We start from the raw sequence: 15,166 nt of genomic DNA, 5'->3' as shown, positions 1-15,166 counted from the left end.
AACAAATACTTAATAAGTGTCTACCAACTGGAGGAACTGTGCAACTATAATGAAAGGGTTAAGAGTTCTGTTTTGAGTCAGAGAAGTTTAGGTTTGAATCACAATTAGTGGTTTTATGGACTTTAAGCAATTATCTTCACCTCCTTAAGCTTTAGTTTCTAATTTGTAAAATGGTCCTTATGTCACATGATTGTTATAAGGATCATACAAGATAACACACAGAAAATGCTTGCCATGTGCTTACCCAGTAAATGGTAATAACTTTCATAACAGTGTTATATAGTTTGTAATATGTGTAATTGCTAATATTTGACCTTTTCAACCACCAAAAATATCAGTCCACGCACAAGAAGATTAGGACCTGAAAAAGGAAATAGTGACTAGACCTAGCACCTGCCCTCATGAATTCACAATCGGATGGAAGATACAGATGACCAAACAAGTGTCACACACTGCAATCGAGTTAGTATAGGGTATCTTGAGAGCACCACCTAACTCAGTCTAAGAGGAGAGGGCAGAAGACAGCAACATTTAGCACCAGAAGGATGAGCTGGGTGGAGTTGGGGCAGGGGAAGAGGATGGCATGAGTATTCTAGATGGAGAGAATGGGTATAAGGGTCAGAACCTGACAAAGCATGGGGAGTTTTAGGAAACATATCAGTGTACATGGATGAGGAGAGGTGGAGACTATTACTGTGTGAGGCTGGAAAGGTCTGTAATGGTCATTTTTTTGCAGGGACTCACAGGCCATGTTAAGTAGAATAGACTGTAAGCAAGGGGCAACTCCTGAAAGGTTAGAAAGAGAGGAGAGCTATGACCAGATTTGCCTTTTAGAAAGACGATTTATTATGTAGAGACTAGGCTAGTGAGAGGGAACATTTGTGAGGGTTGCAGCAGTTCAATCCGGGAGATGATGGAGGTCTGCCCTTGTGTGGGGCTGCTGGGGATGCAGAGTAGACAAAGATGCATCGACTCGGTGGTACCTGGTAATCAACCAGATGTAAGGGAGAAGGAGTTTGGGTATCCACTGGGTAGATGGTAGCACTCTTCACATGGAACAGTTGCCATCTCATAAAGATCATGGCCCTGAGAAACTATAGCTCAGATAGGGAAATAGGCAAGAGCTGGAAGGGAAGACCCAAGCAGTGTCCAGATGGGACTCTACAAAGTGCTCCATGGACATCTGTCAGGCAATTATATGAAAATTACAAGTCTTTTCTCTTCTCATCCTTCTTCTCTCCTCTCTGCCCCCTCCCCAGAGAGAACCTGCATCCAAAAGCAAACTGCTTACTCAGTTTGACTTAGGAATAGTCTCGCTTGATTTATTAATCTGTATACTTTGAAAAGGTATGACTGATGACATGAAACATACCACTAACTTACATGATGCCAATTAACACTGATCCAGCACCTCATTTGTGTCAGGTACTGTGGAAGTTACTAGAAGTACAAAGATACCTATGACCACAGTTCTTATTCTCGAGTTGTTCACAAGATTAGTAAGTAGGATAGACAGAGATACACAACAGAGAAACAGAGTGCAATGCATACCTTTCATTGTACGCAGCTAGTAATTCTAGTTGGGGGAAATTCAGAGGCCTTTCCAGAAGTGAGAGTTGTTTGATACAGTGAGTTAACAGAGCAACAATATATTTTTGTGGAGTGAATACATGGAAAAAGTCTTGAATATTGATTCAAAGGTCATTTTGTTTTGTTAGATTTTGCAGAGAATGGCAAGGAGAAGGTAATTTCTAACAAGAAATGATGGAGTCTAAGGACAGAAACTTCATGGAATCGTGTGACTAGAACTGAGTTGAGTCATGGGGAATTAGGCTGAAGAAATGAGTCTGATCAAGGCTGTCCAATTGCTCATGATATATTTAAGACTGCCTTTTTTTCTCCTGTACAAATGTGTTTCAGATGGTAATTCTAGTGATACAGATGAAATAATAGGACAGGAACTGGGAGGTCAAGATTGGAGAGGATTTAGGAGATAAAATCCGCAGGATTTGGCAGGAAATTTGATGAGGGCCTTCCAATTAGAGAAGTTGAGAATGAATCCGGGCTTCTCATAAGCTATTTGAGAGTTTATATGATTGGGAGGAAAATAGCCTGGAGTTTTGGAAGCCAGGGAATGACAGAGCTTAAAAGAATTAGGAAATGTTGCAGACAAGTGAAATAGGGTCACTGAACTTGGCAAATAAGAGAACATCAATGATTTTTGACAGAGAGAAGGGTAGGGGAAGAAACCAGAAAGGAGATGTTTAAAGGTGACTGAACAATGGAAAATGGGAAGACAGTGAGTATAATCTAATCTATCTTTTAAAGAGGATTGGCAATGAATTCAAGGACAGATAACTTAAGGAAGAGATGAGATCAAAGGAACGTTTAAAATTTACACGATTTTATTTTATTTTAGGATGGGAGTCTTTCCAATTACGTAAGTTTGTGGGAAGGGCTTCCGAAGGAGAAAGTGTAATACAGGATGGAGGCAATAGTTGCTGCATCAGAGACCATGAGGATTTGTGTAGAGATTGTACAGAAAGAACAGTTGGGGGCATACACATCTATCTCCCAGAGATTTTTAATATCCCCAGATATGTTGTGTGATGCTTCTCAGTGGGGAAAATTATGTTATCATGGTGTTCATGAATTGGGATATTTGCAAAAATCTTCGTACATATCTGTTTTCATTCAGAATTAAGCAGAAACTTCCTATTCTCATTTCTTTATTTAACATGTATCTACTGGGCACCTACTATATACTAGGCACCATGATGAAGGTGGGCTATACTGCGGTCAATGAAATGGACTAATCCCTGCTCTCAGATACATTTAAGAACTGAGGCATTCACCATAGACCTTTCTGTGTATAAATTTAGTCTGCTGAGCAGTATATGCTTCAGCTGGGAATTGTCATATGTTCTTTAACCCAAATACAGTAGAGGTAAAAGTATTAAATGAAAGAATATCCACAAAACAGCAAATAAATATTATTTTAACATAGATGTTATAATTGAGAGGGCAAATGGGAGTCTAGAAGTAAATGTTCACTACCCATTTATTTATTCACTTCATAAACATTTTGTACTCATTGTGGCCTTAAAGTGAGTAAGACCTGGTTAGTGTTTCACCTGTTCTCAAAGACTTCATAAGCTGGTGATGTAACTATAGAAGTGCTTCCAAATGATGTGGAAGATTCTTCCAGGTGTATCTTCCCAAAGCACAGCTTGGAGTAGCCATAGTCCAAGAGAATAAATGCCCCATAATTAGAAGTAGACCTCCATGGGTCAGTGTGGGAGGCAGAAGCAGATTGGTCTAACCTGTAGGCCAGCGCAGAAGGAAGAGGACCCTCCAGGACTGAGGGAGAGGACACAGACCCCTGTGGCCATGCCATTAGTCTATGCCCAGTGAAGAGATATTGGTAGTTAAGACCACCTCTATAATGGACACCTATTCTTAGTTCTTCAATAAACAATATCATTAACTTTAAAGTAATGCCAAAGAAAATATTTTTTCAGACACTGTTAAGGAGATTTAGTGTAACAGTTAAGAACATAGACTGTGTTGCCAACTGCCTGGATTCTTCTAGTCCAGGATCAGTCCTCATTTGTGTGACAGTGGCAAGCTACTGAAATGCTACATTCAATGTCCTTATCTGTAAGACAAGAATAATATCTATCTGTGGGTATGAAGATTGAGGGAGACAATGCACATAAAACCCTACAAACACTGTTTTCCCATGGTAAGCACTCAATAAATGTTTTTTTTGTTATTAGCATGACCTGAATTACAAAGATCCAAATGGCATTTTTACTCATTTTAGGGCTCACTCTTTGCAAAAATAAGTGTACTTTTTTCCCTAACGAGTTTAGTAATGTGTTGTTTTTACTCCAAAAAAGGTATAAGTTTAATAACTCACTTCATTCAAAAAGTATTTATGCAGACAGAATTATAGTAGTAATTGTGCTGTTATCACCTTATGTTTTTGAGCACTTTAACTTCCAAATAGGTTTAGATCCTCATAATATTCCTGTAAGCACCAGAGGACAGTTGTCCTCCTTTTACAAATTGGGAAACGGGATAATAGAGCTAGTGATTTGCCCCATAGTAGAGTGAAGGCCACCAGACTTTTAGCCTAGTTATCTAAACAAATCAACCAAAACCCAAAAGTTATTGAGTACATATTTGTGCCCAACATTGCAGTGGGTGCTTGAGAAGACTAAATTTATATAAAATACAATCCATAACCAAAGAAACTTGTTTTCTAATTGGAGAGGTATGACTTTATAATGCCAATTTTGCCCAGTTTTTAAAGCTCTTCAAAACCTGTCTAAGGCACCATTCCTTATCAATTTTCAGTGGAAACCCATATTTCTAGCTGACCCATTATTCTTACTACTGCATGAGTCAAGAAATTTCATGAGGTTTTAAAAACAATTTGTTAGGTTGTTTGAATGTACTTTGTGGGTTGAAGTCTGCTGGGACTTACAGAAGTGTTAAATGTGACCCATGCTATGCCTTTCCTGCATTTGGGGACAAATATGGGACAGGTATAGAAAGATAGCCCACAAATTCATCCTGGAAAGGGGGACAGTGGTGCATAAGTGTATACTTTATGCGGGAGGCAAAAAAAAAATACAGGTCTCCCTTTTCACGCATCTGTTCATTTGTAGTCTGTTCTTTGTTTCCTGGAAACTGAGGCAGTCTGCTCCTTGTACACTCCTGTGGCTTCACCTCCTGTGACTTTATATCCCAGAACCACTAAACTATTATTGTGTCTAACACAACATGTTGTGTCATGTCTCTCGGTTTCTGTATATTTATTCTTCCTGACTGGTATGCTCTTAGGAAAAAAGTTTCCTACCTTTTTTAAGGAGTCTACCTTATCCAGAATTTGAGGAGACAATTTAAAAATGAAACAGAAAATAGAAAATCTATCGCTTTTCCAGATAAAACTGTAAAGCAATTTATTACAGAGGGCGAAAGGCAGACACCACAAAAGGACTCCCTATGTTACTATGGTAGTTTACTAGGTAGGTTACTGTGTTACTAAAAGAACTATGTTACTACTAATTTTTACAAGAAAACACTGGCCAACGGAGTGTTGGGAATGTTATTAGTAATAATAATAATAATGACAATTCACTGCATATTTATAATGTGTTAGGCACTGTGCTAACTACTTCACATTTATTGTCTCATTAAATACTCCACAGAAAGTACAAAGTAGGTGATATGATCCCCATTTCTGAGATGAGAATTGAGGACCAGATAGTCAGGTAAGGCCACATGGTATGTGGGGAATCATCTAACACAGGGTCTGGCTCTAGAGAATAATCTATTATGAACAACATTATAATTGTGGGCTTACATGTCTAAAAAAATGTTTAGAAAATGGATAATAAACAATGACCATTTATAACTTTAACCCAAGGCATTGATATAATTTCAGTAATGATCCATTATAGATAAGGCTCATTATTGAAATCCCGGCACGGAAATATTAACATACTTAAATGAAGCAGGTCTAGCAGAGCCCATGGCAGGTAACACTGTGAGTTAATAAGGTATGTTCCTACATCGAAATTCATAATTAAAGGTTGAGAATCTTCCTTCTAAAATCCAAATATAGGTACAGTTGACCCTTGAACAATGCAGGGGTGCAGGGGGCTGACCCCCTGTGCAGTCAAAAATCTGCATATAGCTTTTGGCTCCCCCAAAACTCAATTACTAATAACCTGCTATTGACCAGAAGCCTTACTGATAACATAAACAGTTCATTAATACATACATATTTTGCATATATATTATATACTGTATTCTTACAATATAGTTAGAAAAAAGGAAAGTTATTAAGAAAATCATAAGGAGGAGAAAAAACCTTTACAGTACTCTACTGTATTTATCGAAAAAATTCAGCATATAAATGGGCCCACACAGTTCAAACCCATGTTGTTGGAGGGTCAACTATATATGTATGTGTATATATATATATATATATATATATGTATATATACTAATTCAAAAATGAATGAAAGAAACTGAAATGTAACGGGGATGAACAGAAGTTTCAGTATTTAATATAAAAATTCAGCTGGTTGAGATACAACTGCATTTCAATAGCAATTCTTGTGAAGAAAGACGAAGGATAATTACTTTCTTAGAAACCCTACGTAAATTGACAAGGCAAATGTCTAATAAAGAAAAAAAAACAACAAGCTCTAACACAATATTAGGTTGAATCAGGAGGAAAATGGAGTCTGGATCATGGGAAATAAAACTATATTTTCACATGTGCTCTCAGAGCAAGTGTGATAATGAGAATCCTTCAAAATGGTTCTATTACACAGAGTTAAATGAGATGGAAAAGTTTAATCTGATAGCCTACTTTGTAGCACACATATTCAAGCATGTCACAATATAAAAGGAGAGACTACATGCATATCGGTAGTTAGAACAAAATGGTGTGATAGTTTGTGGGATGTATGAGCCTGGAGAATGAGTTGTTTATTACCTATGCTCTGCCTTCTATCTCTGGAAACCAAAACAGAAGCCATCCATTCTGCCTGGGGTCCAGAAATTTTCGTGATCCCTACTTTCAAAGCACCGAAACAGTGTTTCTCACATTTAAGAACTCTACACTTCAGGCACTCCCCCGCGTGGACCAGGGCTTGCACTCTGATTAGGACAGCGGTGCATCTGAGCTCGGCATAGGCAGCCCGAGCTTCATTCATCATGTTCCCTACATCATGCCATGTGCTCTGGTATCATCTATTCTGTTTAATTACAATTAAAAAAAATACTGGTATAATAAATTTGTTTATCCTACTGGGTCATGACTCATCATTTGAGAAATACTGCATTACATTGTCTCTAAAGTTTCTACTATCCCAATATTTAAATTTTCAATTAATGCAATGATAATCTAAGATATAAAATGACACAGAGTATGAAGAAGTAGAACTGCCTCCAGTGGTTCAGTGGACAGTCACTTTTTAATAAAAAGATCAGTTTTTCTGGGGCGCCTGGGTGGCACAGCGGTTAAGCGCCTGCCTCGGCTCAGGGCGTGATCCTGGCGTTCATGGGATCGAGCCCCACATCAGGCTCCTCCGCTATGAGCCTGCTTCTTCCTCTCCCTCTCCCCCTGTTTGTGTTCCCTCTCTCGCTGGCTGTCTCTATCTCTGTCAAATAAATAAATAAAATCTTAAAAAAAAAATCAGTTTTTCTGTTAGCCCTGAACCATACAGACAAAAACAGTATATAAATCACGTAAAATTTTTGCAGAAAAAGTATTTGTTATGGTATTTGTAATAAAAGTTTCTTTTTAAAAAAGTTTCTTTTTTAATTCAACAGAGCATATGGTAGCTATTAGTCTTCACCAAATATTAAATGTAAATCTGAAGATTCAAGACAAAAAATATCAGATTAAAAAAATATTGCCAAATTTATTTTAAAAGTACTTTAGAACCAACTTTATAAAAATAAAAATCATTTTAAAAAAATCAGCTTCCATTGGTTCTTTAGTAAAACCCAAATCTTTAATGAACAACATTTTAACTGAGATAATAACTCAAAATCCTGAAAAAATTATACAATGTTTTACAAAAATGATCTCTCATATTTTCCCCCTGAATTCATTATCCATGGACATGTGAAATGAGATGAGGATCTGCCTACCATTGTATCTCTGTGCTCTTTCTTTCCCCATCTCATTACACAAATCTGATTTACCCAAGGCAGCAAGACACATATATATACTTATATACAGGCAATAATACATGTACATACATATAAATTTATAACTACGCACATCTATAAAATCTTACCTCTTTGCTTTCCTCCAGATCTGATTCACTACTGAAGTCCTCTGTGTTTAAATTTTCAAAGTCTGACTCTCCTACAGCAATTGGTACAGTCACAGTAAGACTGGGATTGTTTATGAATGACATGTAATCGCTTTCATCAATAATGTATTTTTCAACACTGCTGCCGGTTCCTATTCCACTTGTGGTTCCATTCACGTCTCTAAGATAGTCAAGATCTTTTCCAATTTCTGTTGTATGATTGGACATACAACTGTCTTTTTTATTGTTTAGATCATCAAGTGGTTTAATTTCATCTAAAATCTTTTGTTTTCTAACAAAGGATTGTTGAATAAATTCATATACTTTTCTCTTCACGTAAGCTATTCCCTTGTGCATCCTGTCCACAGCTATTTGGAGATTGTTCATTTCATTGTCATCATCCGTGGCTGCAAGATTGTCTGCACTAAATGAGCTCAGAAGCAAGGCCAGAAAGAGGTTCAGGACCTTAAAAATAACATGGACATGATTATAATTTTATCCCAATGTAACGAAGAGCAGACTGAGATCACTTACTCGTCTAAGTGTAGAGGAAACTGTAAGTTCTAACAGCTAGGTAGGAAAGGAACACCATAGCATAGTGATTAGAAGTTGGGCCATCTGAATTTGGGGTGTGGCTCAATAGCGGCTACACTCTGCATCGTTGGGCAAAGACATGATTTCTGTTGGTCACACATTCTCCCACTTACAGGATGAAGAAGTTGAATGAGTTAACCTAAGGTTTAGCTATGTTTAAAACTGAATGATTATAAGAAAACAGATGGAAATATATACCATATAAAGTTCTAACCTTAAACATCACTGGTGTTTATAATTATGCACTTAAATACTTTCTATAGTTTCTTTTTTGATAAACAGAGATACTGAGCTAGATATTAATGAAAAAAAATCATTATGATCCAGAATAAGAATCAGTATCTTAACATAGGCGTTGACACTTATTTTCTTAAACTATTATATTTCTCATACTCCACTATTAATGAATTAGGAGAACTGTTTATAAATAATCTCTAATATTTCCATAAGACTGACACTTAATATATGTATCTTTTGGAATATACCACATTTTCTACACTACAAAGAGTAATTCATGTTTCAAACTTAAGAGAGAGAAGAACTGATCAGTTACTCCATTTGGGTAACCTCAGGCATCATTAGCCCACCCTTATTTTGACTGAGAACAACTAGAGAATTGATTAACCTAGGTTGGCTAATCCACCTGCCATACGACATAGAGTGATTGAATGCCATAAAGAGGCAAGGAAATGGTAAAGTCACTAAAAATGCTTAAAAACAGCACTCTTTAGTCCTCTACTGGCAAGTAAGATAAAGCTTTCTTTAAAATTTTTTTCAGACTTCTCTCTCCCTTTTCTCTGAACTTGTAAAATGTTCCCAGCATATCCTTCAAGGCCTGTCTTCAATATGATACTCTATTAAAATGCATATACTAAATGTGATGAAATGATTGACAAAGCTGATTTGAATATAAAAACTGTAGGGTCACTCCTATATTGCTGTGTTGTCAAGTGAGACTATATGCATATCCAAGCCTGAAGACTTTATAAATTATTAATCATAGTTTTTGTTTTGGACGAAATGGTCACCATTCTATTATACTCTTAATCTATTTCTGAAATATATATCTTAAATGGGTACGTACCACCAGGTTTCCAATGACCATGACCATCATGAAGACAGTAAGGCACATGGCTTGACCAGCAACTTCCATACAGTCCCACATGGTTTCTATCCACTCTCCACACAGCACACGGAACACTATCAGGAAGGAGTGGAAGAAGTCATTCATGTGCCAGCGTGGGAGCTCACAGCTGGTAGAGATCTTGCAGACACAATCTTTGTAGCTTTTACCAAAGAGCTGCATGCCGACCACAGCAAAAATGAAGACAATGATGGCCAACACCAAGGTGAGGTTACCCAGAGCCCCCACAGAATTGCCGATGATCTTTATTAGCATATTTAATGTTGGCCAAGATTTTGCCAACTTGAAAACTCGGAGCTGGAAAATAAAAAAAATTAAACTATATTACTATGATCTTTACATATATTGAGGTTTACCAAGAAATGATGATTAATATTGAATCTCTTACAACATCTGCCCTGCCCTTGAACCCACTCAGGCTCATGGCTAGTTTTTGGACCCCCTAGGAAGAATTACATTCTTCCATATTTTAACCATGTAGATCATTTTCCCTACGAGTGAATTTTTTGAAGATTACTTGGGGTCCAACTGTCCTTAATTTGCTTTGTGAATGTGGTTCTAAGGCATGCCAGGCCTGTCACTAATATTAGCATCTGAATCACAATAATCTCTGTTGAAAAGATACTCTTTTGTCAAGAGCATATAAAATGACATCATAGAGAGCCTCTGCTACAAGCAGAGAAAAGTGTTTATTATTCTTTAATACTCCTTTGGAGCACTGACATAGCTAGATGCCTGCATTTAAAAATTTGGAGATTTCCCACACCTATAATTATTTCCCTGATTTGCAAGGACATATATGTAAATCAATGGGCATGGTAAGTAATCCTACAGATTTTTCTCCTCTGATTGAGGGAAGGGGCATATTTTCCAGAGGTCGAATTAGGAATTTTCTGCATATGTGTTTGATCTTGTGTTTGATCACCATCCATCATACAAAGGGCTGTTTATATTTTCAAGTTACTATTAAAATGTGATATATTTTCATTAAAAATATTTTCTTCAATCCAGAATATTAACTATATCTCTAGAAACAATAGTCACAATGGCAACTGAGTTATATATTAAACTTTACCTGACTATGCTTTTTTTTTTAATAAAGTTTTTTCTAAATAAGTGGAGATAATTTTTTTCCATTTAGGGGTAGTTTTGATGATAAATGTTACACAAAAATTAAAAATGTTAATAGTTGCATAGTAAAACCTATAAGAGTACTATGTAAGAGCCCTGGTTGTTGGACAGGTTTTGTTTTTGTTGTTGTTTGTTTTTTACCAGTCGGAATGAACGGAGAACTGATAGTCCTTCCACATTGGCAAGGCCAAGTTCTACCAGGCTAAGCGTCACGATAAAACCATCAAAGATATTCCAGCCCTCTTGGAAATAATAGTAAGGATCCATGGCAATAATTTTCAGAAACATTTCTGCTGTAAAGATCCCAGTGAAAACCTACAATCAAAACAAAGTTACTTTAATTCCATCAGATAATGATAAAGTAGAATGACTTAGTATTTGATCATAGAACAAAATGTTTATGCTAATTTCCCCATAATGATTCTATTACTAGATACGTTTGTATGGTAATCTATAGTTTATATAAAAAAGCTCTCATTTATTCGATTTCATTTTATTGCCACAGAAGTTTATGAAGTGGCTAATGCAGGTAATACAAACATTACTTTATCCATTACTTTACCAGTGACTTGCCTGGTATCATACAACTAGAAAATGGGAAAACTAGGATTTGAGTCCAAATCTATTTTTAACTTCCATCACATCAAACTGCCTGTCCTTCCAGATTTTATACAACGTGGGTACTCACGACATCTTGCCCATGAACACTTTTATTTATCTATAAGTGTATTCCCATTTTCCTCAAATCCGATTGTTATTATATGCATATATCTATTACTGTAATATGTGTGTTACTATTATCAATTTGTTAAGCATGTGAAAAAAATAAATTTACTTCCATAGTATAAACACCAGAGCTTTAAAACTGTAAATACTACAATGCAGCATCCTTTACCTGTTTGGCTTTTTACCATCAAAAATCTTAAAGCTCAAAACAAATACCATGATAAATACATACATTACTTTAAAGTCCTCTTTCTTTCAGCAAATAGAAGCTACTATTCCTAAATTGAGTCAACTGACAATCACTTTAATAATTCATGTTTTTAAGCACAGGAGAGAAGGATTTAGGTGACAACCTTCACCAAAAATGACCTTACTAATCAAATAATACACAGAATGTACTGGAGGTCTTCAATATTTGATGGTTTTGCTATAGAACAGATGGATAAAACAATCCATGTCCTACTTAGATCTTGGAAGGGGAAAAGCTGAATACATTTTTGAGTTGTTAAATTTTTGCTTATAATGATGATGACTCAGCAAAATCTACATTTTTTTTTTAAGCCTTCTACAGCTAGGGAAACTGTGATAATATCATTTCAAAAAGTGTGCCCTTAAATTGCTTCTGCATCTTGAAAAAATTATAAATATCAATATTGACCTTTCAAGTAGTACTACAGGCCTATGCCTATTGCTCTCTTTCTCAATTTTTGCTTTGACATTAAGGGCTATCGTGGTTGGCATAAGGTAGGGTGTAGCCAACTAGATATAATTCTCATCTTTTGGGAGTCACGAGGTAGGAAGGGTGGTAGAAAGACTGCTTTAAGCTATTATTAAATGGAAACAGTTTCTCAAACAGAAAATTCAAAGACTGAAGACATTTACCTTCCAACATGCTTACCAAGTTTCCTACTGCAAGCACATTATTGAAATGTTCTGTCATTGGATAGTGCTCCATGGCCATGAAAAGAGTATTTAAGACAATACAGATGGTGATGGCCAGGTCAACAAATGGGTCCATCACAACCAGGTTGACAATATGTTTCACTTTTAACCAATATGGTGAACAGTCCCAGATTAAGAATATGTTAGAAAATTTATACCAACAGGGTGGGCATTTCTGTCTGGATTCTTCAAGTTCTAAATTAAAAAAAAAAAAAAGAACCACCAAAAGATATACTTTGTACACATATATATTTATTTCAGATCCACTAGACTTATTTTTCAGTAATCAACACATTCTTATTTGTTACAGAGTCAACCTCTTTTGAACTTAAAAAAAACTATAGAATTTATTCTTTAGACACCCGAAGGTATTTCATCAGACATAGAGCAGAGGTAGCAAAGAGTATTTTTCTCGCCTGCGTTGACAATATGGCTCAGCACTTGGTCTGAAGTGAATGGTCTTTTAAATGAAGTTTCAATAGGAATGTGAGATGCAGAAATGTAGATACTGTGTGCAATCCTATGTTAATATCTGGCTAAACTGTCAACCTAAAGCTGTAAAAGATAGGGTAGGAATTGATATGAGCCAAGAATCATTTCCTCCTCTCCAGTCTTCAGAGTATTTAGGATGGTGTCGAAGTCCTAAGCTACATGGAACAGAAGAGAGGGTCACTATGACTAGTGAGATTAGCAGCCTTAACAGAAACATTTTATTCTGCATTTTCAGAGAATTGCCAAACAGGAAAACATTCTTTAGATTTCCAAAATCATTGTGCTTAAGTAACTTTTTTAAAGCTCCTAGAATATATGAGTAGGTATAACAAATAGTAACTCTTAAATAAGATCTAGTATATTCTCTTTAAAATGTACTGTTTTCCAATTTACAAATAGAGATATTTGTTTCAAGTGAGACAATATAAGTTTAGTGAAAATAATTGAATGAAAATGGAATGTGTAACAAACCTTCTACTGTATTTGTTAAAATGCTGGCTATACTCATTGCTCTTTGCCTTTGGGAAGGATCTTCTAGAAAGTCCATGGAAACATGGAAAGAACTTGACCTTCTCTTCCTCATCTCCGTTTCGGTGGTTGTTCCCTGTAAAGAAAATGCTAATGTATTAAATGATGAACTTGAGCAATCTGCTAAGCAAAGAACCAAATGTGACACAGTGAATTTCATGAAACACATGCATCATGCACTTTCGTATTTAGTTGGTGATGGCAGATACTGCTGACTTATTGTGTCATTAACCTGGAATAGCCAAACTGTCAACCATTTAGTCGTACAGCAAAAACTGAGTTTTTTAACCCTCTAATTTCATAACTTTACAAGACATGATGTGATTTTGATATAGTTAATAAATCTCTTGAGAGACGTATTTAACGGTTTGCCTCATTTCTGAACTAACAATACAAAACAAAAACCTGAAAAGTCATATAAATGGTCAGGCATTGTTTTTTTGAGAAGGTAGCCATTTATTTTTCAAGAAATACAAATGTTTACAACACATGTAGCCACCATCTCATTTTCTGTACACAAGACATAGATGGTCATTGACAACACAAACTGTATGTGAAAAACACACACATGCTGCATGGACAACAGTTTCATCCAGGGTACCAAAGCAATAAGTCATCTAATGCTGACTTGGTCATGCCTCATCATGCTGATATATTTCCAAGGGAGTTACCCGTTCAACAAGAGGCAGCATGTGTTCAGAAATTCCTCATCCTCATATACATTCACAAACACGTAACATACGTTTGTACAGACAATTTTTATCTGTCTGTATTAACGATTTATGTCTTGTCATTTAGAGTGGTTTTGAGAAGACTTATATCAGCATTTTTTTAGAAAAACAAATGTGAATACTAGAAATTTTAAGATAACAATGAAGCTATCTATGTAGGCACAGTGTTCTCGAAAATCTTCTAAAATAAGGCAGAACTATCGTTTAGAATCTGTTGGAAAGATTTATTATATACCCTTTATACTTAAACAGAGGAATCATTCATTTACTTTTATACCAAAGCTTTAGAGGATGTCTTGCTATCTAAGCTCAGCATGGGTATATAGCAAATCCTCCGACTGGAGGCAGTGATTTCTTTTTGTGTCTAATTTATTCTTAGCACATTAAATAAGTAAATGCATTCGGTGTGATGCAAGAGAGTGTTGAGGCCTTAAGTTTTAGTTGGTTAGTCTAGTAAAGGTATTACAAGATGCAGGTGCATTCACAGCTTGACCAACCAGGAATCATTCTCAAAAGGTTCCATTCTGTAGAAACACTGGCTGGTGCAGCAATAACGGGCCAGCCATGCCTGAACTATTTAAAACTTCCTTACATTGTCATCAGTAGCTGGCTTATCTATTATCACCTCTGGCAGAAGCTGTCCAACAGGCGATGTAGGAACTGAAGGTCCACCAACCAAGGAAACCACACCATTGCAATCCACAGTGCTGTGCATCTTCCCATTCGCTGGAAACACTGCCAGCATCCGGGAAGACCTACTGGTCTGACTCAGGTTACTGTTGCGCCGCTCTCCATGTCGCCGGGGCACGAACAACGAGTCTCTCCGGCTCTCGTTATCCTCAAAGGTGCTGTGCTCATCATCGGCAAAGTCATTCTCCGATCCCACATCCTTTGCTCGCCCTCTGAAGCTGAAAAGGCTTGTTCTGCTATTTCGCCTTGGAGAAAATAGGGAGCCACGGATGCTCAACAGAGACTAGAAGTTTGAAACCAAAAAGAGTACAAGCAAATTAATATAGCCGTTTGAAATGTGC

At 36.5% G+C, this 15,166-nt stretch overlaps 1 protein-coding gene across 8 annotated transcripts in view; it reads right to left on the bottom strand.

Moving 5' to 3' along the window:
* The window catches only part of LOC103659521 (sodium channel protein type 1 subunit alpha), a 74,260-nt gene that overhangs the window by 33,014 nt on the left and 26,080 nt on the right, over nucleotides 1-15,166 (bottom strand). For 3 of the 8 annotated variants that reach the window (XM_008687049.1, XM_008687050.1, XM_008687052.1), the window contains 6 exons: nucleotides 14,761-15,108; nucleotides 13,348-13,480; nucleotides 12,341-12,579; nucleotides 10,858-11,031; nucleotides 9,526-9,882; nucleotides 7,830-8,312 (listed from right to left, as the gene is read on the bottom strand). In XM_008687049.1, coding sequence (XP_008685271.1) covers nucleotides 7,830-8,312; nucleotides 9,526-9,882; nucleotides 10,858-11,031; nucleotides 12,341-12,579; nucleotides 13,348-13,480; nucleotides 14,761-15,108 — 1,734 coding nt within the window. Of the gene's footprint in view, nucleotides 1-7,829; nucleotides 8,313-9,525; nucleotides 9,883-10,857; nucleotides 11,032-12,340; nucleotides 12,580-13,347; nucleotides 13,495-14,727; nucleotides 15,109-15,166 lie in introns of all 8 variants that reach the window. The other 5 variants (XM_008687048.1, XM_040644302.1, XM_008687051.1 and 2 more) reach the window with 3 other exon arrangements.

This window comes from Ursus maritimus, unplaced genomic scaffold (assembly GCF_017311325.1).
Source record: "Ursus maritimus isolate PB19 unplaced genomic scaffold, ASM1731132v1 scaffold_1, whole genome shotgun sequence".
NCBI classification, from domain to species: Eukaryota; Metazoa; Chordata; class Mammalia; order Carnivora; family Ursidae; genus Ursus; species Ursus maritimus.
Note: the sequence above shows the minus strand (reverse complement) of the source record. Positions and strands in the feature narration are given on the sequence as shown.